The sequence below is a fragment of the Hypanus sabinus genome, chromosome 8 (genome assembly GCF_030144855.1).
Source record: "Hypanus sabinus isolate sHypSab1 chromosome 8, sHypSab1.hap1, whole genome shotgun sequence".
NCBI lineage: Eukaryota > Metazoa > Chordata > Chondrichthyes > Myliobatiformes > Dasyatidae > Hypanus > Hypanus sabinus.
The window spans coordinates 53,830,565-53,856,662 of NC_082713.1; the positions used below are offsets into that span (position 1 = coordinate 53,830,565).

At 41.6% G+C, this 26,098-nt stretch overlaps 1 protein-coding gene and 1 pseudogene across 5 annotated transcripts in view; one reads left to right on the forward strand and one right to left on the reverse strand.

Annotated features, from left to right (window-relative positions):
* The window catches only part of LOC132398146 (Krueppel-like factor 8), a 178,880-nt gene extending 176,381 nt beyond the window's left edge, over positions 1 to 2,499 (reverse strand). For 2 of the 5 annotated variants that reach the window (XM_059977177.1, XM_059977175.1), the window contains exon 1: positions 2,069 to 2,498. In XM_059977177.1, coding sequence (XP_059833160.1) covers positions 2,069 to 2,089 — 21 coding nt within the window. In that variant the 5' untranslated portion in view covers positions 2,090 to 2,498. Of the gene's footprint in view, positions 1 to 2,068 lie in introns of all 5 variants that reach the window. The other 3 variants (XM_059977176.1, XM_059977180.1, XM_059977184.1) reach the window with 3 other exon arrangements.
* A 12,164-nt stretch (positions 2,500 to 14,663) lies between these two features.
* LOC132397623 (craniofacial development protein 2-like) lies at positions 14,664 to 16,894 on the forward strand (annotated as a pseudogene).
* Positions 16,895 to 26,098: the final 9,204 nt, after the last annotated feature.

Below are 26,098 nucleotides of genomic sequence, written 5' to 3' on the forward strand. Positions count from 1 at the left end.
CACAATCAGTACCCCGTTCCTGCCCTCTCCCCATATCCCTTGACCCCGCTATCTATCTAACTCTCTCTTGAATGCATCCAGAGACTTGGTCTACACTGCCTTCTGGGGCAGAGCATTCCACATATCCACCACTCTCTGGGTGAAAAAGTTTTTCTGCATCTCTGTTCTAAATGGCCTACCCCTTATTCTTAAACTGTGGCCTCTAGTTCTGGACTCACCCATCAGCAGGAACATGCTTCCTGCCTCCAGTGTGTCCAATCCCTTAATAATCTTATATGTTTCAATCAGATCCCCTCTCATCCTTCTAAATTCCAATGCATACAAGCCCAGTCGCTCCAATCTTTCAACATATGACAGTCCCGCCATTCCAGGAATTAACCATGTGAACCTACATTGCACTCACTCAATAGCAAGAATGTCCTTCCTCAAATTTGGAGACCAAAACTGCACACAATACTCCAGGTGTGGTCTCACCAGGGCCCTGTACAGCTGCAGAAGGATCTCTTTACTCCTATACTCAATTCCTCTTGTTATAAAAACCAGCATGCCATTAGCTTTCTTCACTGCCTGCTGTACCTGCATGCTTGCATTCATTGACTGATGTACAAGAACACCTAGATCTCATTGTACTTCCCCTTTTCCTAACTTGACACCATTCAGATAGTAATCTGCCTTCCTATTTTTGCCACCAAAGTGGATAACCTCACATTTATCCACATTAAACTGCATCTGCCATACATTTGCCCACTCACCCAACCTGTCCAAGTCACCTTGCATTCTCATACCATCCTCCTGACATTTCACACTGCCACTCAGCTTTGTGTCATCAGCAAATTTGCTAATGTTACTTTTAATCCCTTCATCTAAATCATTAATGTATATTGTAAACTGCTGCAGTCCCAGCACCGAACCTTGCGGTACCCCACTGGTCACAGCCTGCCATTCCGAAAGGGACCCGTTAATCACCACTCTTTGTTTCCTGTCAGCCAGCCAATTTTCAATCCATGTCAGTACTCTGCCCCCAATACCATGTGCCCTAATTTTGCCCACTAATCTCCTATGTGGGACTTTATCAAAGTCAACAAAGACTTTATCACAAGATAACATTCTTCTGTGTCAAAATGGCATTCGTTTTTTTTTAAAAAAGTTGGACTTTGGCAGACTTGGGGGAAAAAAGCAATTTACTTTTCAAATTCATCTTCTTAGAGTAACGCACACAAAATGCTGAGGAACTCAGCGGGTCAGGAAGCATCTCTGGTAATGAACCCGAGACCCTCCATCAGGATTTGAAAGAAAGGGGGCATAAACCAGAATAAGGTGGGGGGGGGGGAAGTACATGGGGTTTAGCGTACATAGAGTGCTGGCTGATCAGCCTGGCATTGTTCATTTCTTTTCAGCTGGACAGTCCCATTTACACGCCCGTTGTCCCACAGAGAGGCGTTGAACAATGCAATTCTTTTTTAGTTGGTTCCCTTTCATAACTATGGAGGTTTACTCTTAAACCTGTTTCCTATTAAAATTACATCGGAAAAATACGAAAATTAAACACAGAAATCAATTTCAAGTATTACTTAAACATACAGCGCGGAAAATTGCGATTCCAGATATACCCGACCTGCCCTCCACAGAATATTTAAAAGGGTTAAATGCCGCATTACAAACACAAGCGATACTCTAACGAGTGTCGGTACGAAAAAGGCGTTTTTGGTGCTGCTGAATAAATTCCCTCACTCTGCCGCACCGCGTTTATGGCAGGGTGAACGCCCGGTGCATTCGCACCTAGCCCGGCATTTTCGGCACCCGTGCAATCCTCCTTTAAGTGCAGCCAGGCTGGCTCGGAGCCCCAGTTCCTGTCTTTGTGAGTGCGGAGGCGGGCGCTTGCGGCAGCCGCCCCTCGGCCCGGGGACCCACCCTCGCCCTGCACCGTGCAGGAGCTGGGAAGGGCGGCCACCGCTCCGGGAGAGGGCGGACTGTCGGCGACGACAGCAGGCGGTGGAACTGGAGACAAGACTGGGAAACGGGGCTGGGTTTCCCTCCCTCCCAACCCGTAGCTCGGGTCCGCACTTACTTTCTCCACCTCCGAGTGCATGGTACCGCTTGCGTCGCTCTGTTTGCCCGTGGCCACTCCTCGCTGCCTCCTCCCTCGGTCGCTGCCTGTTTCACTGAGCTTCCTGGCGGGAGGATATTCTCATGGCCTGGGACTGGATGGGTGTGTATGGGCGTGGGGAGGTAAACAGGGCGGCTGGATTATTAAATATGTATATAAATGAAAAGGCCGACCTTGCCCGGTTGTCTATCGAAACCAGCTGCCTTCCCCTAACCCCACCCTTGCGGCAACGCCCCGTCGCTGTTTTGAGCACCACGCACTCGGGCACCGCCTCAAAGCGGCAGCGCCGGCGCCTCTTTGGGTCAGATTCCCACTGATCCCACGAGCCTCTCCTTCACAAACGGCCAAACTATACGCCAATGTTACATTGGACCTTTCGACAGTAAATGCCAACATTGAAATATATTTTGCCCGAAAAAGGGAAAAAAAAATCACTGCTTTCCTTTCTGGTTGTGTTTCATTTGCAGTGAACCATGGAACGTAAGCAACCTGTCTTCATCCTTCAGATCTGCTGTAGGCGTTGACTGACACATACAGGGTGGGGTAAAATGCAACGTGCTGAAACCCTACTCCAACCAAAGAAAGTGCTACATTTTAATGATGTACTGTAATATCATTGTGCACCGGGAGAATCCACTATATTAAAAACACAACATGGCGTGGGAATGTTGAAATTATCCATTTTAATCTCTTTTCCCACACATTTTGCTTTATATTCTTCAAATGCTTATTCTGCCATCCTTTAATGAGCGTGTTCCCATTAAAATGGTTTCATCCTCACTAACTTCCTTTTCCTCTTTCAGATCGTTCTTAAAACGTACCTACTTAATTCAGCTATTCTTCACCCCTCCCCACCCCCACCCATGTTGCTGCAAAAGGCACTTGGTGATTTAAATAGATGTTGAAAATCTCCACACTGAAGTATTTTACCAATCAAGATATATTTCGTAAAAAAAATGTCTGACTTCACATGTCTCAGCAATGAATGACAGCTGCATCTATCCCATTTTTCAATTTCCTTATTCTGTAGTCTTGTAGCATGGATTGTTCCAGAGGAACTCAGTTGCACCAAGCAGGATGGTATTAAGATTTGTAGCAGCTTGTCCTGTTTTTTGTATTTGTCTATATTTTATTTGGAACACATGCCTTAATTTTCTGAAAACGGCCACCACATACTTTTGTGATTTCTACAACAAACATTTCAATCAAGTTGTGCATGACTTCCATTTGTTTTTTTCACAAACCCTAACAATTTAGTTATAGCAGAACCAACACTTTTTTGTGCCTCTGTGATATCCCCCCAAATTGGATTACCTTCTTGGTTAACACACTTTTTTTCATGATGACACGTCTTCTTTAAGTAGTGTACTGTGAAATAGTTTGACTCAATATCCTCAATGTCGCTCACAAAATACTGGGTCCTATTTTTACTTCAATTTAGTTAAAAAAAAGACACTGCAAAATATTTTCCTGAGTGTCTCTGTCATTTCCCTCTCAGGTCCAAGAAGGTTTCTCTCCAAGAGTTCACTTTCTCAGCTATCACTTCTAACATGCTTAAAATGAAACCAAATATCTACTCATAAATAGGAGATGGTAAGCCTCCAGCAACAGTGTAAGTGATGACTGATAATGAAAAATAATAAATTTGAAATAGGAAGTTTCAGAAGCATGGTATTTAAGAGACTAGGCTTGAGCTAAGGAGATGTAAGCAAAAAGTACAAAAATGAACTGTTTTTAGAAATTCTTCCCACCAAGTACAGATGTCTATTATTAAGAAAGAAAAATAATGGAGGAAAATGGGCAGGTAGGAAATAACTTATAAAATAAAAGAAGAAAAGGACCTTGGATGGTAGATGATGATAAATATGAAATCAGACAAAAGGAAAATAAACTGGCCAGAAAAAAGAAGTAGGAGAAGAGTTTATTAAGTAAGGAATGTCAAAAAATGTAAACTATTTTAATAATTAAATTTGCAAGATTGAGTAGAATGGTCTAAAAGGTGGCCTACTCTGATATATGAATTCAATCCATCGAATACATCAAATAAGTTATTTCCTCTTTTTACACAGAACTAAACTGCTTTGCAAACTATGGTTTTTGAATTTCTAAGGTTGGAATGGAACGGGTGCGAAGTGGAAATCAGATGTCGCAGTAATTAATCAACTGAGGAAGTTAAAGGAAATGTGTTCCAAATGAGCTTCAGAAATATACATTTCATTCACATTGATCTCCTTCAGTGAGCCATTTCATAAAAGGCAGTTCTCTGAGGAATGGTTAGGGATCAAGTAATAGCAAAATTTGAGATATGGTTCATAGGTAACCTAGTAGAATCCACCAAACTAGTGTCATTTGGACTAGAAGGCATCCTGAGGAACAAGTTATGAAACAGCTGGTTAGACATGGCTCAACAAAAGAGGATCATAATGGGTGCAAGAGAGATTGGTCAAGATAAAAGTTGGTGCATTATATGTAAATCTGAGCTTTTGATGAGCAGTGAGGCCAGGTTAAGAAGATCTGGACCAGTAGATAAATTCCTGAAGTGATTTAAAAAGGCAGGAAATAGGTGGGGAAAAAAAGAGAAAATCAAATTGTCAGAGGGTCATACGGAATAGAAACATCCAGCACATCCACAGCAAGTGTTGCACCCATATCTATTAATCCTACAGCCTTCCATCCATTGGCAATTCAAATGCATTCAAATTGATAATTAAAAGTACATAGTCCTCATGGCAAAGACCATCATTTGTAAAATGATTTGCAACTGGATACAGAAAGAAACCTGTCCAAATGATATAAAACTGGGAGCAGTTTCAAACTGGAAAACATAAGCAAACAAAATACTAACAGGTTGAGAAAATGCACAGAAGGTTCTGAATAAGTTGGGAGAATTGGTCATTTGCCAGCTCAGTGTCATTCCAATGTTATTTAGCACCAGTTTTCCATTTGGAAGAGCTTACACTGCATGTTTGAAGCATTGTGTGATTGGATAGTGAATGTAAGTAATCAATTAATACATTCCCTTTTCACCTATTTTCATTTTGGGCAAGATTATACATTCCAAGGACTCTCTTAACCGAAAATATATCACCACTAAATTTGTTTTGCTCGACCTATGGTTAATACTGGTTCTGCTTTACTTATAATATAACATCCATTTCACATGTGTGCCACATACTGCATAGCTGAAGGCACTGGCAGATGTATATCTAGCACACATTTTGTTATAGGGAAAACAAGAAAATCTGGTTGGCAATCAGCATACACTCATATTATAGACCAATCCTTCGGTTAATGCGAACTATAATACAGATTGGGTAAAGATAGCAAATTTTCTTACCTGAAATAGTAAATCAGGGTGAGTTTTTACAACAAACAATGTTATTTGTATTATCCCAGATCAATTGCAAGAACTTAAGATAAAAGAGACTCTGCAGGTGCTAAAACACACATAAAATACTAGAGGAACAAATCAGGTCATGATTGCTCTTGTATCTTTTTGCATATAACTCATATAAACTCCAGATGTACTGTCAATAAGGGATTTCCAATCTCTCAGTATCCATCAGACTTTTGATCTTAGACAATAAACTATTCCCATTATCCTTGCTGCAACCATGACGCTTTCATTTCATTGCACTTCATTATACTATCCATTGTTCACCTACGTGTTACTGGGTGACAAAGATAATTCAATGATTACGTGGAGAATCTGCACAATTATTTGCAGTTGGCAAACAGGGGGGCAAGTAAGCCATTGGCTTATTGAGGTTGGAGAATTGCATAATTGGTTGATAAAGTACTCAAATTTGTCGTGCCTGGTGTAGATTAATATCCTTGACAATCATTTGAGCAAAGCTATTAAATAATCAGCTGAGGCACAGGAGGAAGAGGGTGTTCAGAAGAAGCAAGGGGACATTAGGCACCCCCTTCTCAGCTAGATATTCTCAAATCAAATAAATGTCAGTGACCGCAATCTTAACTCACTTTTTACTAACATGAGATTGAGCACTGAAAGGCCCTTTCAGCCCTTTGAGCTGCACCGCCCAGCATCCCCCAATTTAACCCTAGCCTAATCATGGGGCACTTTACAATGAACAATTAATCTACCAACTGGTATATCTTTGGACTTTGTGAAGAAACCCACATGGCCTCAGGGAGAACATACAAACTTCCTACAGACAGTGGCAGGAATTGAACCTGCGTCGCTGGTACTTTAAAGCGTTGTGCTAACCACTGCGTCACTGTTTCCTTCTTTCACTGACCACCCAAGCATGATTATGTGACAACAAAACCCAAGTCAAACTAAACACTTACTTCCAAATTAAATGTTCAAGTTATGTCATATTGCACAAATTATGTCAAGTAATCTCTCATCTGCATCCAACTGTCCTGGATCTCCAATATGGTTTCAGAGAGTGATTGCAGCATGCTGGTGGAAACCTGTTGGCTTGGCGTGGAGGAAACAGTGGCTTATCTTCGAGGATGATCGTAAGCAACCCTATGCCTGGAAGATCTAATGCACAGTTTAACAACCCAGCAGTTGTCACTGGAGCGACACTGAAAATGATAATACACTGTATAGAAGTCTATATTCATCACAACAAACAGCCATCATTGTTTAGACACTCTTGGTAGAGCCTCACAAACCCAAAGATATATCACATTTTTAAGCTGTTAAAATCAAAGCTAACAGTAGGTGATTCACTACAATTTCAATAGTTACAGTGTAGGGAACACATAATTTCCTTCATTATTTTGGGTTGAAAATACTTCTTTCGAATGACATATCTACAATGACAAACACCTCAGTCTTCAAACACCTTTGTCACAAAGTATTTCACACAAATAAATTCACACTAAAAGTTTCTGGGGGCAGAAATTCAAGACACCTTAAATTAATGTTGTCTGGGCTGTCTGTGAGTACACTAATATCAGAAGTACATAGAAACTATAGATTACCCATCCCTATGACAATGTTTGATATAAGTGAACAACATCCATCTGGTCTACCAGCGTCAACTCAGTCCCAATGGTGCAACTAACTTAGCCTATGTTACCTGGTTTGATGCAGGCCAACTAACACAACAAGAAATCTATGCCCTCAATCATCCATTTACACTAAACCTACATCCCATTTTTGATCCTCCCCACATTCTCATCAACTTTGTCCAGGTTTTACCACCCATCTACACACTAGGCACAATATACAGTGGCTAATTAACCCACCAATCCATGTTTCTTCCAGATGTCAGTGGGAACTGGAGAACCTGGAAGTAACTCATGTTTACAGGGATAACATACAAAGTTCATGCACACTGCACTCTAGTTCAGGTGTCTGGAACTGAGGCGGCAGTAAAAGTATATAAAGTCATTGAACACAGATATAGGCCCTTCAGCCCAACTCATCCATTTTATGATCAAAGTATGCATACATTATACAACCTTGAGATTTGTCTCTTTTGTCACAGAACAAAGAAACCCCAAAAGAACCAATTTTAAAAGACCATCAACCACCCAGTGTGCTGAGAGAAAAAAAATCATACGAACAATAAATGTAAGCAAATAGCATTCAGAACAAAAGTTTTCCAAAAGACATGAAGCCAGACTATGCCTGGAGCAGGCCAGAGCCTCATTTCAGTGCAGAGCTGAGTAAACATCATATAGCAGAGAGCAGAACCAGCCCACCCCATGCCTCCGGTCCCAACACCCTGAACTTTTCAATCTGGCTCGGCACTTAAATCCTCCAAACGTTCTTGCTCTCAAGGGCTTGGACCTTGCCACTGCGATCCAACCCGTGCTTTTAAATATCATGATTGTACTTTCCTCAAATGCTTTATCTGACAGCTCATTCCATATATACGCACATACCATCTACATGAAGAAATTGCTCCTTTATAAATCTTTCTCCTCTCATCTTAAATCTTTGCCCTCTTGTTTTTATTTCTCTTTCCATGGGAAAAATGGCTGTGTGCATTCATCCTATCTATGCCCCTCATGATTTTACTCACCCCAATAAATTTTCCTCCTGAATCTCCCACATTATAAAGAACAAAGTCCTAGCCTGCCCAGCTATCCACTATAATTCAGATCCTCAAATCCCAGTAATCTTCTCATAGACAAGAGAAAATCTGAATCCCAATGAAGGGTCTCAGCCCAAAACATCAACTATTTTCTCCTTTCCATAGATGCTGCCTGGCCTGCTGAGTTCCTCCAGCATTTTGTGTGTGAATCTTCTCATAGATTTTCTTTGCATTCTTGGCAAGTTAATGACATCATTCCTATAACAGTGTGACCAAAATTGTATTCCATACTCCAGTGAGGCCTCATTAATGTCCTGTACAACTGCAACATTACATGTCAGCTCTTATACACAACGGCCTGACTAATGAAGGACAGCATGCCAGTCACCTTCTTCATCACTCTGTTTACTTGTGACACCACTTTCAGCTAACTATAGTGCTATAATCCTTGGTCCCTCTGTTCTACATCACTCCCTAGGGTGCTTCCATTCACTCTGTAAGTCCTGGTTTGACTTCCCAAGATGCAACATCTCATACTTATCTCGATTGTAACACCATTTGCCAGACCTCATCCCACTTACCCAGCTGATCAAGATCCCCCTGTAATTTGAGATAACTTTTTCCACTGTCCACAATGCCATATATTTTAGAATCATCTACAAACTCTACAACCCATGCTTTATACATACTCATCTAAACTGTTTATACAAATACTGAACAACAAATATTCAGGCACCAGTCCCTATGGTACACTGCTAGTCACAGGCCTTCAGTACAAGAAACTACCATCTACATCATCCTCTAGTTCCTACCAATTAGTAATCTAGTGAGCTGGATCCCTAACCTTTCAGACTAGCCTATCATGTGTGATCTTCTCAAAGATCTTGCTTATGTCCATAAACACAATATCCACTGCCTTTTCACTTTGTCTTTGAAAAGCTCTAACAGATCTGTCAGACACGATTTCTCATGCACAAAGCCATGCTGACTATCTATAATCTGACCTTGTCCATCCAAATGTAGGTAGATACTGCCTGTTAGAATTGCTTTCCTTTGTGACTCCCTGTCCATTCTTCCATCCCCACCAACCACACCTTGTGACATGCCGCTTTCTCATGCAACTGCCGAAGAGGAAACATCTATTGTCTCTGCTCTTCCGTTCCCATCATCCAGGGATCCTAACAATTATGCCAAGTGAAGCAGTGAATCACTTGTTCCTCTTCTAATCTAGTGTCCTGCATTTGATGTATTCTCTTCTACCTTGAAGAAACCAGACACAGACAGGGAAACCAAATGGAGACACACAAGACAGAAGATGGTGGAATTTGAATTTAAAAAAAATATTGGAAAAACTCAATAGATCAAGCAGCTTTTCTGGAGGCAAAGGGGTAGTTTATATTTCTGACACACACCCTGGTATTAGTCAGAAATATGAACTGCCCCTGGAGCAGGATGGATAAGTGCATTATGGCGAACCTGTGTTCCTTCTTCATGCTCTCCCTTCCTCTCCTATCAGATTCCAGCATCTTCAGTCCTTTGTCACTTCCACCTATCACCTTCCAGATTCTGGCCTCGTACCCACTCACCTCCATCCTCCCCTGCCTTCTGCTAATGATCCCCCTCACCTGGCTCCACATATTAACTGCCAGCTCTGGCTCTACACCTTTCTTCCAGCTCTTTTTTCTCCGTTCAGATAAAGTGTCTCAACACGAGATGCTAACTATCCATTTCCCACTGTAGATGCTGCCTGAGCTGCCATGTTCCTCCAGGCTTTTAACGTTGCTCTCACTTTAAGTGGTGCTAACCTTTCAGCTTCTGATCCCAGCTGAGGTACAGGCACTGAAGAGGATGATTAATTATGCTGCACACACCCATTATGCGAATGTGCAGGCAACACAAAGTTGAGCTATCGCTAGTACCAAACACAATGGACAAGGGTTGACCTTACATTATGATCCACAACGAGTCCTAGGGTTTAGCTCCTGCTTCATGGCAACTTTGAATGATTAGTGATCCATCATACATTGATGAATGACCAACCACTAAAGCAAATAATTCCTCATTATTTCATAAAACAACAACAAAAATTATTTCTCTAATGTAAATTTATCTTTAACTTACTGAACCTTTTGCCCTTCCTTTTTATCTTCTCTATCTCCTGATGACTGAAATTGTCTCTGATCATTTATTGTACATTACTAGCAAATGCAGCATTGTTATTGTCAAATAATACTTCTGAATTATTGTCAGTAGGAGACATGTTTCATGTTGATAATCTTTTACATTGCCTCAAATATCATACATACATTTTCTAAGACTTCATGATTATAACTCTGAATGCTGTAAACATTCAGAATCTAAGAGGGGAACACCACTTGAGGTTTGGCTTCCATTGCCAATAGATATATTCAATTGCTTTGCATAATATGAATCATAGTTTTTTCAACAAATGGCGAGTCAAGGATGTTTAATTACAAGAATGCTTCTATGTATGTCTCTAATTCCTGAGGAGACTGAGGTCCTTTAACATCTGCCGGACGATGCTGAGGATGTTCTACGAGTCTGTGGTGGCCAGTGCTATCATGTTTGCTGTTGTGTGCTGGGGCAGCAGGCTGAGGGTAGCAGACACCAACAGAATCAACAAACTCATTCGTAAGGCCAGTGATGTTGTGGGGGTGGAACTGGACTCTCTGATGGTGGTGTCTGAAAAGAGGATGCTGTCCAAGTTGCATGCCATCTTGGACAATGACTCCCATCCACTCCATAATGTACTGGTTAGGCACAGGAGTCCATTCAGCCAGAGACTCATTCCACCGAGATGTAACACCGAGTGTCATAGGAAGTCATTCCTACCTGTGGCCATCAAAAGTTATAACTCCCCCTTTGGAGTGTCAGACACCATGAGCCAATAGGCTGGTCCTGGACTTATTTCCACTTTGCATGATTAACTTATTATTATTTAATTATTTATAGTTTTACATTGCTATATTTCTTCAGTATTCTTGGTTGGTGCGGCTATAACAAAAACCAATTTCCCTCGGGATCAATAAAGTATGTCTGTCTGTCTGTCTGTCTGTCTGGTCACCCACATATCGATTCTTCATGCACTTTTTGTATTTTTGTATTTTCAGGACTGTACTAACACTCATATCTCTCCAAACAGCACAACCCACTATCTAAATGTATTATTCCATATTGTTTGGGATTTGAAAAATAAATACACCAAAAAAGGTGGATTATAGAAGGGGAACCTTGATTCCAAGTACACAAGGACAATTTAAGAGAAAGTTTGGATTGACCAAAAAAAGGGCAGAAAGGAAAAATGAAAAAAAAAAGATATCACTTAAAGTCTGACATTTCTAAAATCTCCCTGAAAAATTAAGAACCCCAGAAATGAGACTCATTCTTGTAATATTTAATTTATGGTGACTGAAAGGTTGATTGCTAGTCATTAATATTTATCTCATTGTTGTAAAAGCCTGTAATGATAAGACTTAATGTTCTGTTAATCTGAAAAAACAGCAAGTTCCTAAAACAGCTAATCAGATGGCAACTTCATAAAATCAGATATATTCCTGCTTCTTATCCCCTGGGTATTGTTTTCTTTGCTACTTACTTTGGGAAATCTCTAATATTCGGCCATCTGATTGTTCAGAAATCCCAGTTATAAATCTAATCCCAATAGTTCAGCAAGCACTTAGCTCACCAGATGCTTATTCCACTGCTCTCTCAAACACACAGGGGCCACATATACCAAGGATTTTTGAACACATTGGGCCTTGGTTCCCAAGCTCCCTCAAGCACACTGGATCTCAGTACAATTGAGAATCGAAGATAATTGAAAAAAGAAGAAGCAAAAGCTTCAAACAGTAATCAGTGATATGGAAGGTTTACAATCCCCACAAAAACTGCAGCTGACTGGCAATATTGTGGAGAATTGAAGGATCTTCAAGCAACAGTTTGAACTGTTCTTATCAGCGATTGATTATGAAGAGAAATCGGGGAAAAAAATAAAGCAGAATTGGAAATGACGTCGTAGAGAAGTAGAAAGAAGGAAAATGAAATGAAACAAGTAAATGTAGTGATTGAAGATGAACGTGAGGAATTTTATATAGATGAGCTTTATGAAAATGCTGACATGGAGCATATAAAAGTAGTTGCTGCAGTGTCTGAGACAACCAAACAGGAGGCAATTGATGCAAAAAAGCAAATGGAAGTGGAAGGAATTAGCAAGGATAGAGTCCAAACAGAAGCAGGGAAGCAGATTGCTGAGGAGGATAGTGTGAACTGCTTACCTGAAATTCTAGATTCTAACCAGGAGACATGTGAGAGTATACCAAAAAGTTTAGTTAAGATACATGAAGAAAAGCTTAAAGCAGAAACGAAGAAGAAAAAGAAGAAACACAAGAAGAGTCATGGCACAGTAGTGAAGAGCCAACTTCAGAGTTTTGTATAGATTTGTTTATTGGTTAATGTTGTTATTTGTTTTACTAGAAGATGTGATTCTTCAGAGATTCAGTTAAAGGATGCAGATGAGACAAAATATGTAAATAATAACAAGGAAACACAATATCTGTGTGTACCACTTAGGTCTACTTGTGTTCATAAACCCACAGAGAGACTGATAGAGACTTGTTCAATTATGTCTTTGTCTTGATTAATGTTGTTCTTTATTTTTACTTTTTAAGGAAGGACAGATAGACAATAGACAATAGGTGCAGAAGTAGACGATTTGGCCCTTCGAGCCTGCACTGCCATTTTGAGATCATGGCTGATCATCTACTATTAATACCCAGTTCCTGCCTTGTCCCCATATCCCTTGATTCCCCTATCCATAAGATACCTATCTAGCTCCTTCTTGAAAGCATCCAGAGAATTGGCCTCCACTGCCTTCCAAGGCAGTGCATTCCAGACCCCCACAACTCTCTGGGAGAAGAAGTTTTTCCTTAACTCTGTCCTAAATGACCTACCCCTTATTCTCAAACCATGCCCTCTGGTACTGGACTCTCCCAGCATCTGGAACATATTTCCTGCCTCGATCTTGTCCAATCTCTTAATAATCTTATATGTTTCAATCAGATCCCCTCTCAATCTCCTTAATTCCAGCGTGTACAAGCCCAGTCTCTCTAACCTCTCTGCATAAGACAGTCCAGACATCCCAGGAATTAACCTCGTGACTCTACGCTGCACTTCCTCTACAGCCGGGATGTCCTTCCTTAACCCTGGAGACCAAAACTGTACACAATACTCCAGGTGTGGTTTCACCAGGGCTCTGTACAAATGCAAGAGGATTTCCTTGCTCTTGTACTCAATTCCCTTTGTAATAAAGGCCAACATTTCATTAGCCTTCTTCACTGCCTGCTGCACTTGCTCATTCACCTTCAGTGACTGATGAACGAGGACTCCTAGATCTCTTTGTATTTCTCCCTTACCTAACTTTACACCGTTCAGATAATAATCTGCCTTCCTGTTCTTATTCCCAAAGTGGATAACCTCACACTTATTCACATTAAACGTCATCTGCCAAGTATCTGCCCACTCACCCAGCCTATCCAAGTCACCCTGAATTCTCCTAACATTCTCATCACATGTCACACTGCCACCCAGCTTAGTATCATCAGCAAATTTGCTGATGTTATTCTCAATGCCTTCGTCTAAATCGTTGACGTAAATCGTAAACAGCTGTGGTCCCAAAACCGAGCCCTGTGGCACCCCACTAGTCACCACCTGCCATTCCGAGAAATACCCATTCACCACTACCCTTTGCTTTCTATCTGCCAACCAGTTTTCTATCCATGTCAATGTCTTCCCCCCAATGCCATGAGCTCTGATTTTACCCACCAATCTCCTACGTGGGACCTTATCAAATGCCTTCTGAAAATCAAGGTACACTACCTCCACTGGATCTCCCCCGTCTAACTTCCTGGTTACATCCTCGAAAAACTCCAATAGATTAGTCAAGCATGATTTACCCTTGGTAAATCCATGCTGGCTCAGCCCAATCCTATCACTGCTATCTAGATATGCCACTATTTCATCTTTAATAATGGACTCTAGCATCTTCCCCACCACCGATGTCAGGCTGACAGGTCGATAGTTCTCTGTTTTCTCCCTGCCTCCTTTCTTAAAAAGTGGGATAACATTAGCCATTCTCCAATCCTCAGGAACTGATCCTGAATCTAAGGAACATTGGAAAATGATTACCAATGCATCCGCAATTTCCAGGGCCAAATCCTTTAGTACCCTAGGATGCAGACCATCTGGACCTGGGGATTTGTCAGCCTTCAGTCCCATCAGTCTACTCATCACTGTTTCCTTCCTAATGTCAATCTGTTTCATTTCCTCTGTAACCCTATGTCCTTGGCCCATCCATACATCTGGGAGATTGTTTGTGTCTTCCTTAGTGAAGACAGATCTGAAGTACTTATTAAATTTTTCTGCCATTTCTCTGTGATATGGTGATATAACATGAAATGATGTGCCAGTTCCTGATTGGAGAGCACTGAACATGCATGGGTTTACAAGAGTGTATCAGCATGTGGCAGGGTTAAGGTGTGTTTGTTTATTTCTGTAAATAAAAGTTCTTTAATTCTTCCAGAATATGATTCTTTATTGTGAACCCACAGAACGTTTAAATAGAAGTAACATAAGAGTGGCATCCATTATTAATGACCCCCATCACCCAGGAAATGCCCTCTTCTCATTGTTACCATCAGGAAGGAGATACAGAAGCCTGAAGGCACACACTCAGCGATTCAGGAACAGCTTCTTCCCCTCTGCCATCTGATTCCTGAATGGACATTGAACCTGTGAACACTACCTCACTTCTATCATTTTCTGTTTTGCACTGTTTTTTATTTAACTATTTAATATACATACATACTTAATGTAATTGATTTACTTATTTATTTCAATATTATCATGTATTGCATTGTACTGCTGCAGCTAAGTTAACAAATTCCATGACATATACCAGTAATTTTAAACCTGATCCTGAAATATGTTACAGTATTAGTTGAAATAATATTCGATAATCCAGAAAGGCTGCCAGCCCAGCATCATCTAAGTTTCAAGCAGGTCAGGTCAATAGAATTTTACTACATTTTTACTGGAATTTTACCGAATTGGGGCTGTGGCCTGCATCTAATAGGCTCCTGAATCAGCTGTGACTGGCTTTGTGGCTGTGGATTCACTCTCATGAACTTCAGTTCTGAATGTTATTTGCTTACTATTATTGTTTGCACAATTTGTTTTTCTCTACACGTTGGGTGTCTGACAGTCTTTTTTTAATGAGTCCTATTGGGCCTACTGCAACTCAGCCGGCACACCGCCTGGTGCACTTCAGTTAACCAGGCACCCAGCAGGACTAAAAACAAAACCTGTCGAAGGACGGATGAACTCCTTGTGAGTCAACGGCCACCTACTGTCTGTGTGAGGAGTGGCGTGCCACACAGTCTTTCGTTTTGTGCCTTGTAGGGCATTATGATGACAGACAACCCAGCAAACCCTATACTTCCAGAGCCGGGAGTGCTCAGGAAGTCTGCACAGCGCCCAGACCCTGGTCTAGACAGGTAGTACAAAGATGCAACCTCAAACCCTACGGGGAGAGTTGAGTCCAACAAGGGGGCCAAGCGAAGTGCGCCTGTTTTGCGCTGTAAAGTAAAAACAATCATCTCAACTTTCATACACCATCCGCCTCTTGCCTTAATACAGAGCTGGCATCACAGGCAAGCAGATATGAGATCTCCATCCTGGGGATCCAAGAACACCATCATGTACATCCAGATGAAGAGATAAGGTTCACAGAGGTAGAGGGGTTGCACCTCGTCAGCTCGTCCGCATGGAGAGAGTCGACGACGATGTCAGCACAAGGCAGAGGAGGGCTGATGTTGAACCGCAAGGCGAAGAAGGCACTGAGGTGCATAGTCTCTGTCAGTGACAGAATCCTTACTGAGGAATTCGACGGAAACCCGGCGACCTCTGTCATCATCTGTTAATCCCTGCATATCTGCAGCAAGGAGAAGGAGGTGGAGACCTTCTACAGTAAACTTCATGAAGTTGTCACTTCAATACCTGCACATAACTTCCAGCCTGTGCTTGGCGATTTTAATGCCCAGGTCGGACTGGAAGATGTTCCATACTCATACCACGACTTTACCAACAGAAATGGACAATACCTTGTTGATTTCACCCAGGAACACAGTCTCATTGCCGCCAACACAAAATTCAAGAAGCGAGTGGTAAACTGTGGACATACAAAAACAGAGCCTCCCTCAACAGGAAACATCTCAACTACATCCTCGTAAGAACAAAATGGCGTAATTGTGTGATCAACACAGAAGCCTACAGCACCTTCAGCTCGGTCAGTTCTGACCACAGAGGAGTATCAAAGCAAGTGAGACTGAGCCTGCCGCAACCCAAAGCCACAGGTCCCAAGGAGAAGATGGACTGGAAGGCATTCTCTTCACAACCTATTCTTCAAGCCCAGTACACTGTGGAAGTGAGAAATCGCTTCGGCCCGCTGGAGAGGGAGGAGGAAGAGACTGCCACCAACCGCCATCAGCGGCCTATAGATACACACACAGATGCAACAAAGAGTCTGACTACTGTGAAGCGAATCAAAAAGAGCCGGATCTCAAAACATCCTGACGTCGCAGCAAGAAATGTGGTCAATGCTTGTCATGCCGAACATAGAAGGAGCGAAACAGAAGAGCTCAGAGACAAGTTCAAGACAGCAAAGAAGAATCTCTTTGCCACATACGACTGACTGAAGGAAGAGGAACTAGCTGAGAGGATTAGAGGGGTAGAGGCTGCTAATGAAGACCAGCAGCTTGGAGAAACATGGCGCCTGGTCAACGAGATCAGCAGACGGAAGAAGTCCCCATCAGGTCAAATAAGAGGTCAAACAGCAGAGGATCGTGTCCAGACATGGTTTACCCACTTCAAGAAGCTGCTGGGAAGCCCTCCAATGATCACGGAAGAAGAAGAGGACATACCCACAATACTAACGCAAATCAACATCGATGACCACCATTGGGGAACTGAAGAAGGCCAAATATGCTCTCAAACAGGGCAACAGCGCTGGACCAGATAGAATAGCACCAGATGTCCTGAAGAATGACGACCTGGATGACATTGTGCTGGACATATGTAATACGGCACTGACGAAAGGCGACAAACCAGAACAGTGGTCACTCTCAAACATTGTCCCTGTTCCCAAGTCTGGATCCCTCACGAAGACAGATAACAACCACGGTATCAGCTTGACCTGCATCTTAGCAAAGCTGTACAATCGGATGATCTTGAACAGGTTTCGTATCACCATTGACCCTGAGCTAAGATTCAATCAGAATGGTTTTTGGTAGAAGCTCACAACAGTAATGCAAATACTTGCTCTCCGTAGAATCATCGAGGAAGTCAAGAAGAACAACCTACAGCCGCGCTTACTTTCATCGATTTTCACAAAGCTTTTGACTCCATTCACCGAGGTAAAATGCTGAAGATCCTGAAAGCTTACAGAGTGCCAGACCATCTATTGAGAGCAATAGAGTCCAGCTATACCAAGACCACAGTAAAAGTTGTATCACCAGATGGAGAAACAGCAGTGTTCGAGTTCCTGGCTGGTGTGCTGCAAGGAGACACTCTGGCACCCTACATGTTTATAATCATCGTCAAGCTCTACGTCAAGCTACCAAAGTTCATGACAAGCTTGGTTTTACTATAAAACCAGGACAAACTAAAAGGGTCAGACCAGTTACGCTTACAGATCTCAATTTTGCAGATGACATAGTCCTGCTCTCTGACCAGATTGAGGAAGCACAGCAGCTACTGATAAAAGTGAAAATTGAGTGCAATAAAGTTGGACTTCACCTAAATGCTAAAAAGAGAGAGTACATGGCGTTCAACTGCAATGAAGGTACTCTCAAGACTGTAAAGAATGATACCATTAAGAAAGTCTTAGACTTTAAGGACCTCGGGTCAAGAATGATGAGTTTGGAGAAGGACATAAATACAGGGAAGGCGCTGGCGTGGAGGGCTATGAATGACGTGAAGGGAATCTGGAGGTTGAACCTGACCAGAGGGCTCAAAAAGAGGATCTTCATAGCAGTCAGAGTTCCTTCTCACATACAGATGTGAGACGTGGACGCTCACCAAGACCATGTGAAAGGCACTAGATGGTTGCTATACACGAATGCTCCGGATGGCTCTGCACATGATGAACATCGAGCTCTATGACGACCTACCGATGCTCACTACTAAAGTCAAGGTGAGAAGACTGCAACTAGCAGGGCACTGTCTACGCCACCCTGAGCTATCTGCCAGCCTAGTCATCACATGGGAGCCCAAGCATGGGAGGGTGAACCCCGGGCGCCCTCCCAAGACTATGGTCAACACGCTCCTAGAAGATGTAGATGAACTGAACACCCTGATGAGGGAGAGAGGAGAGTGGAGAGTCCGTCATCGTGCCCGATGCTGGCCCCCTAGGCCTGAGTCGACATAGTAGTACCTATTGGGTTTCTTTGGTTTGTGGCTGCCTGTAAGGAGACAAGTCTCAAGGTTGTATATAATATACATAATTTGAATATAAATTTATTTTGAACATTTTGGAAGCAATTAAGTTAAGTTACAAAATGCTAATGGTCAGGACTACTATCTTTAACATCCTTGTGCATTAGGGCAAAGTTTTCATTGCTTGTCAACTATATCGCTTTGTAGGATTAAATAATGCATTAGTTCAGGTCAGGAGGAAAGCAAATCCTGTGAAGTATCATGGGTATAGAAAAATTACAGGGGAAGTAAAGACTGTATTGCAAACATTGATAAACTTTCAGCACGCTTGTCCCTTTGTCTGCTTCTATGCTGCAGAATTGGATTCTGATGGTCTAGAGGCAAAAGACTGAGAAATGACTGTATCAACGGATTTCTTTCAAAAAAAGCATATTTACCCAAGTACACTTTTGGAATTAAATAATTGTGTATACAGCAGGGAATGCATTGCCTTTCTGTTGGAAGCTACTGTATATCTCTTTTACAGTCAATATGCAACATGTAGCTATTTCAAATATATACATAAGTTTTCAATACATTGTTCAAATACTGGAATGTACAATCTGTTTTTAAAGCAATAGTTAGTAAACGAAGCTATCACAATATTCTAGGAGGAGCAGAAAAGTAAAAGTTTCCAGGTGTTGAATTTCCATAAAACTCCAGCAAGAAAGTGTCCTTAGATTTTAAAACCAATGCAACTGCTTTGATCTTCACTGGAGTTACTAATCATTCAGTTGTAGCTTCACCATCACTGTGCAGCTCGAGAAAACAAATACAAAAAAGTACAAATCATTGTGCATAGCCCTGTATGAACTGGACCCATTTTGTTTGAGCTCTTTATGTCTCATGCTTCAGGGTGTAAACTCCTCAGTCACATTTGTTAGAGTTTAAAGTTCAACACATAGCCTAAGTTAGTGAACAAAGATGTTGTAGAACTGCAGCTTTTAAAGTTGACAAATTTTTTGAAGATTTAAGTGACTCACTACTGCATTGGGAATGCATGTCTAAGAAGCTCACCATTAATTGCAGCAAGACGAAGCTCCTGACTCAAATGTGACAATGAATAAAGAGATAGTGACTGCAAAGTTTGGTGTGAAAAGGAATACCAAACAAGTAACTATTAAACCAAGAGAGTACAAAATATTAATCCCATTCTAGACCGGAATCAGGGGAAGGACAAGTTGATTAGAGATGATATAGCTTTTCTAAAATATAAGTAGGAAGAGAAGAAGTTCTAGCAGAAAACCTGCTACCATTGTAGTGGAAATCATTCATCACATCTGTGTTAGTTCAGAGCAGCAAGATGCACTGATTGGAGCAAGCAAAAGCACGTAGACTCTGAACGCAGAGGTAAACAGAATTCAAGAAAAGGTAGTGACAGTCAAGCAGTGTCCCAACAGGAGTGAAACAGTTACAGTAGGAAATCACAGAAGTGAAATTTATATAGCATTGAGGGGAATGAACAATGAGGAAGCCTATTTAAACAGCACTAGTACTACTAGCCATGATATTATAAAGAAAACAATTTTGAAATTAAAAATAACCAAGACAGCAATATGAATGTTGATATAATCACTGATCGCATAAGCAGTGCATTAGGGATGCAGAATCAAAAAGGGTAGCAAATACAGTACTCAAAGTGTTATATCTCAATGCCCGGAGTTTAACAAATAAGGTGGATGATCTTGTTGCACTATTACAGATTGTCAGGTATGATGTTGTGGCCATCACTGAATTGTGGCTGAAGGATAGTTGCAGTTGGGAATTGAATGTCCATGGTTACACGTTGTAACAGAGGGACAGGAAGGTAGGCAGAGGAGGTGGCGTGGCTCTGCTGGTAAAGAATGGCATAAAACCAGTAGAAAGGCGTGACATTGGATCAGAAGATGTTGAATCCTTGTGGGTAGAGTTAAGAAATTGCCAGGGTAAAAGGACCCTGATGGCAGGTATATACAGGCCTCCCAACAGTAGCTGTGATGTGGACCACAGATTACAGTGGGAAATAGAAAATGTGTGTCTAAAGGGCAATGTTATGATAGTTCTGGGAGATTTCAACATGCAGGTCGATTGGGAAAATCAGGTTGGTAATGGATCTCAAGAGCGTGAGTTTGTTGAATGCCTATGAGATGGCTTTTTAGAGAAGTTTGTCATTGAGCCTAAAAGGGGATCAGCTCTATTGGATTGGGTGTTATGCAATGAACTGGAGTTGACTAGGGAGCTTAAGGTAAAAGAACCCGGAGGAGGCAACGTAACTGACTTCATTTCTAATGATTGAGTTCGGATTGAAATTTGAAAGGGAGTAAGCAAAGTCTGATGTAGCAGTATTTCAGTGGAGTAAAGGAAATTACCATGGTATGAGAGAGGATTTGGGGGAAATAAATCGGAAGGAGATGCTGGCAGAGATGACAGCAGAGCAGCAATGGCATGAATTACTGGGGAAAATGAGGAAGGTGCAGGATAGATGTATTCCAAAAACAAAGAAATACTCAAATGGCAAAATAGCACAACCATGGCTGACAAGGAAGTCAAAGCTAATGTAAAAGCAAAAGAGAGAGCAAGCAACAAAGCAAAAACTGGCAGGAAGATAGAAGATTGGGAAACTTTTAAAAACCTATGGAGAGTAACTAGATGAAGTATTAGGAGGGAAAGATGAATATGAAAACAAGATAGCAAACAATATCAAAGTGAATAGTAAAAGCTTTTTCAAGTATGTAAAAATAAAAGAGAGATGAAAGTGGGTATAGGACTGCTAGAAAATGAGGGTGGAGAAATACTAATAGGGGACACGGAGATAGCAGATGAAATATATGAGTATCTTGCATCAGTCCCAATGCGGAAGACACTTAGCAGTGTGCCAGATGTTGAAGGGTATGAGGGAAGAGAAGAGGGTGCAGTTACGAATACAAGGGTGAAGGTGCTCAAAAACCTGAAAGACCTATGGGCACATATGTCACCCAGACCAGGTGAACTGAACCCTAGTGTTCGGAAAGAGTTAGCAGTAGAGACTGTGGAGCATTAGAAATGATCTTTCAAAATTCATCGGACACTGGCATGGTGCCAGAGGACTGAAAAACTGCAAATGTCACTCAACTCTTTAAGAAAGGAGGAAGACAGCAGAAAGGAAACTATAGACCAGTTAGCCTGTCCTCAGTGGTTGGGAAGACGTTGGAGTTGATTGTTAAAGATGAGGTTATGGAGTACTTGGTGATGCAGGACAAGATAGGACAAGGTTGGTATGGTTTCTTTAAGGGAAAATCTTGCCTGACAATCCCTGTTGGAATTATTTGAGAAGATTACACATAGGATAGATAAAGTGGATATTTGGACTTCTAGAAGGCCTTTGACATGGTCCCACATGTGAGGTTGCTTACCAAGTTAAGAGCCCATGGTATTACAAGAAAGATACTGGCATGGTAGTATTGGCTGATTGGCTGATTGGTAGGAGACAGGGAGTGGGAATAAAAGGATCCTTTTCTGGTTGGTTGCCAGTGACTAGTGGTGTTCTGCAGGGGTCGGTGTTGGAACCACTCCTTTATATACTGTATTTCAATGATTTAGATGCTGGAATAGATGGTTTTGTTACCCAGTGTTTAGATGAAACAAAGATTGGTGGAGGGGCAGATCATTTTGAGGAATTAGGTAGGCTGCAGAAGGACGGACAGATTAGGAGAATGGGCAAGAAGGTGACAAACAAAATACAATTTTGGAAAATGCATGGTTATGTACTTTAGTAGTAGAAATAAATGTGCAGACTATTTTCTAAATAGGGAGAAAATCCAAAAATCTGAGATGCAAAGGGACTTGGAAGTCCTTGTGCAGAATACCCAAATGTTTAATTTGCAGATTGAGTCGGTGGTGAGGAAGGCAAATGCAATGTTAGCTTTCATTTCAAGAGGTCTAGAATACAAGAGCAGGGATGTGATGCTGAGGCATAATAGGGCACTGGTGAGGCCTCACCTTGAGCATTGTGAACAGTTTTGAGCTCCTTATCTAAGAAAAGATGTGCTGCCATTTGAGAGGGTTCAGAGGAGGCTTACAAAGATGATTCCGGGAATGGAAAGTAACCTTTATTGGCTCTGAGTTGGTACTCACTGGAATTTAGAAGGGTGAGGGCGGATCTCACTGAAACCTTTTGAATGTTGAAAGGCTTAGACAGGGTAGACATGGAAAGGATGCTTCCCATGGTGGGGGAGTCTAGGATGAGCAGGTGCAGCCGCAGGATAGAGGGGCATCCATTTAATACAGAGAAGCAGAGAAATTTGTTTAGCCAGACCATGGTGAATTTGTTACCACAGGCAGCTGTGAAAGCCAGGTTGTTGGGTGTATTTGAGGCAGAGCTTGATAGGTTCTTGATTGGACATGGCATCAAAGGTTGTGGGGAGAAGGCCAGGGAGTGGGTCTGAGAAGGGGAATAAAGCAATAAAGCATCAGCCATGATTGATTGGTGGAGCAGGCTTGATGGGCCAAATGGGCTATTCCTGCTATTATGTCTTATGGTCTTATAATCCTATCCTGATAAAGGCAGAAAAAAAAACAACATTACTTGGCAGTCAACAACTAGCAGTAATACATACAGTATATACCTGGCTATCGTGGGAAGTGAAATCATCACAAAAGTGTTGCAGGTGATTTTAGAAAAGATGCTACAGGAGGTCTAGTATTGTTTATGTACATAGGATCTCAATTATATTCATCCTGCCTTGTCTTTTTGTTGATTTGTGTGCCTCTCGCTGGACTACTGCTCTCCTTGTTATGATTTTGCTCCTTATTTCCACACCACTGCTGCTTTGAATGCTTGACTATTTAGACTTTTTGTACTCTGTTTAAGCTTGGTTACACAGTCTACGTGTTTTTTGCTTTCTATAAACAGAGCATTTTGCTGCTCTGAAGGAATACAATATTGCAGAAGGATCCCTGTTACAATGGAAGCAGGGTTCCTGCATGACCAGCTGTTTGCACCACTCTTGCTCACATGATCTTACCCATGCTCCTCTGAGTTCAAATATGGATGGGCATCCAACATTACCTGATTACTCTGCTGGTTCAACAAAATTAACATCAATATCACTTCAAAGATCACTCATTAAATTTCTAATTGTGCAACATCAGTTTTTGCTTTTACTTTAAGATGAGGCAAGCAATATAGAAATGTAAATATCCTTACATATTATTACATATTATGGCACAGGGTACAGTAGATGCCAAAGCTTGTTTCAGCCCCATGTGTCTTACATCTATTATTCAGTATAATCAGCAATGGACTTCATTAAAACTCACTGAAAATACATATCTTACAGACCTAATTGACTGTAAAGGACTTTGGAACATCCTGAGGACTTGAAGGACATAATGTAGATGCAAATATACTTTTCCTTCCCCTTCCTGTTTGAGGTCATTATGCCGGGGGGATATGAGTTGCCAGAGTGGTTTTGTGTTAAGAACGTAACTCTTTGTGTGGAACAGAAACTCCTTTGCAGAAGTCTGCTTCCATAGCACCTCAATTTTGAAAGAAAAATTGAGATAAGTTGAGGAAGGTTGTAAACATGCTGGAGGATGCTTTAACAGACTGTAATATAGCAATCTTCACTCTTCACTCACTAAGTGATCTTTTCCAGACTGGGCTGGATTGCACTAAGTGTCATCTTACTCCAGGAAATATCCATCACAATCTTATGAGTATCCATGCCTCTTCTGGTCTGGTTTTTCAATCAATTACCTCCAAGTCAAGAGGATCATTCACCTCTTGATCTCCTGATTACACATTTTAAATTATTTGAAGATGTAAGGGTACTTCACGTGTTGATTCCATTTCAGCTGAATTCAATTGCTATTAAGCAGTAAAGTGCTTTGAGGCTAACCAGAAATCTCAGTTCACCAACCTTGTCTGTTCAATCAAAACAATTGGTTTGATCTTCACATCACAGAATTCTTATGGAAGGTTCTGGATGAAATCACCTGTCTGGAAAATCATCTAACATTATTCCAAAGCTCCAGAAGGATCTCAGATTTTTTTAAAAATTTAGAATGTTGACATATCTGTGACCTTCATATTGTACAGCAATTATATCCCACCATGTCTTATATAACCAAATATCCAGATTTCTCCAAGTGAGTTCTTATTCTCACTCTCCTTGGGTGATTGGTGTGTACAGTGAACATTTCATGCAGTAAGTGATTGAACAGGTACACAAACATGAGAAAATAGCCATGAGACCAGACAGGTCTTCCCAGACTTTCAAAATATTTATGGCTATTCTATGCTATCTCATCTCAACTTAAGTGTCAGTTCTCCAAGACACTTAATTCATCAATCAATCAAGTATTGATGATCTAGTCCCCACTCTTTGAGGCAGAAAATTCCATCCAGAGATTCAATTTCCTCTAAGAGAAGAAATTTCTAAATATCTTAGTTTTTAAATGACTGGCCCCTAATTTTGTAGCTGTATCTCCTTGTTCATGATTCTCCGATTTAATTCGTTTAACGCAGGATTTGTAATAAACTGTCACGGCATGTAACGATGATGATGATGCAATGATGTAAATTAATGCTTTCTATTAGCAAAAGGAGCATATTATCTAACTTCGAACATGCAAAAATACTTAAGATGTGTCAGGAAATGTGATGGAAACTTGACCCAGAGCAGCAGCGATAATTTGGCAGTAAACAATAACTTTAATAACAGATCGCAAAATAGCATGCCGCAAGAGAGAACAGAAACTAAACATGAAAGGCAACAAGGTCAACTTTAGCCAGGGAGAGGAACACTAGGAACAACTGGTGAGGCCAGCTGGTTTGGTGAGTGAACAAGGAATGTGATTAAGAATTGCCCTTGCCCCAGATCCTCACAGCCTGTCTTTTCAGTCTTTCTGAGCTGGTGTTTAAAATTGACCAAACAACGGAACACCAAAAGACTTTACACGAGGAAATCTGCAGATGCTGGAAATTCAAACAACACACACACACAAAATGCTGGTGGAACACAGCAGGCCAGGCAGCATCTATAGGGAGAAGTGCTGTCAACATGCTCTTTGGTGCTCTGGAGGGAGGAGTGAAGATCATGGATAATAAGCAAAATCGGCTCTCACCACTGAATAAATCCACGGCGGTGGAACCACAGGCGTCGAGGGACGGGTGGGGGCCGCAAGAGCCCAGAGGCGCACTGGTTGCAGGATTTGGACCCGGGGTACCAAGGGCAGGCAGTGATGAATTGATAGCTATGGGCCATGGAAAATCCAGAAGCTGCTGTGCAACTGAATGGCCGGAATGGGATGAGGAGAAATCTACTGGAGAGCGTGATGGCCAGCACGTACATACAGTTATCAGGAGTGTCGGGCGGAGTAGGCTCGTGCTGGAGGGGCTCAGCAGCTCTGGCTCTCAAAGTCCCAGATGGCCAGAGTGAGGATTTGAGAGGATGGAATGGTA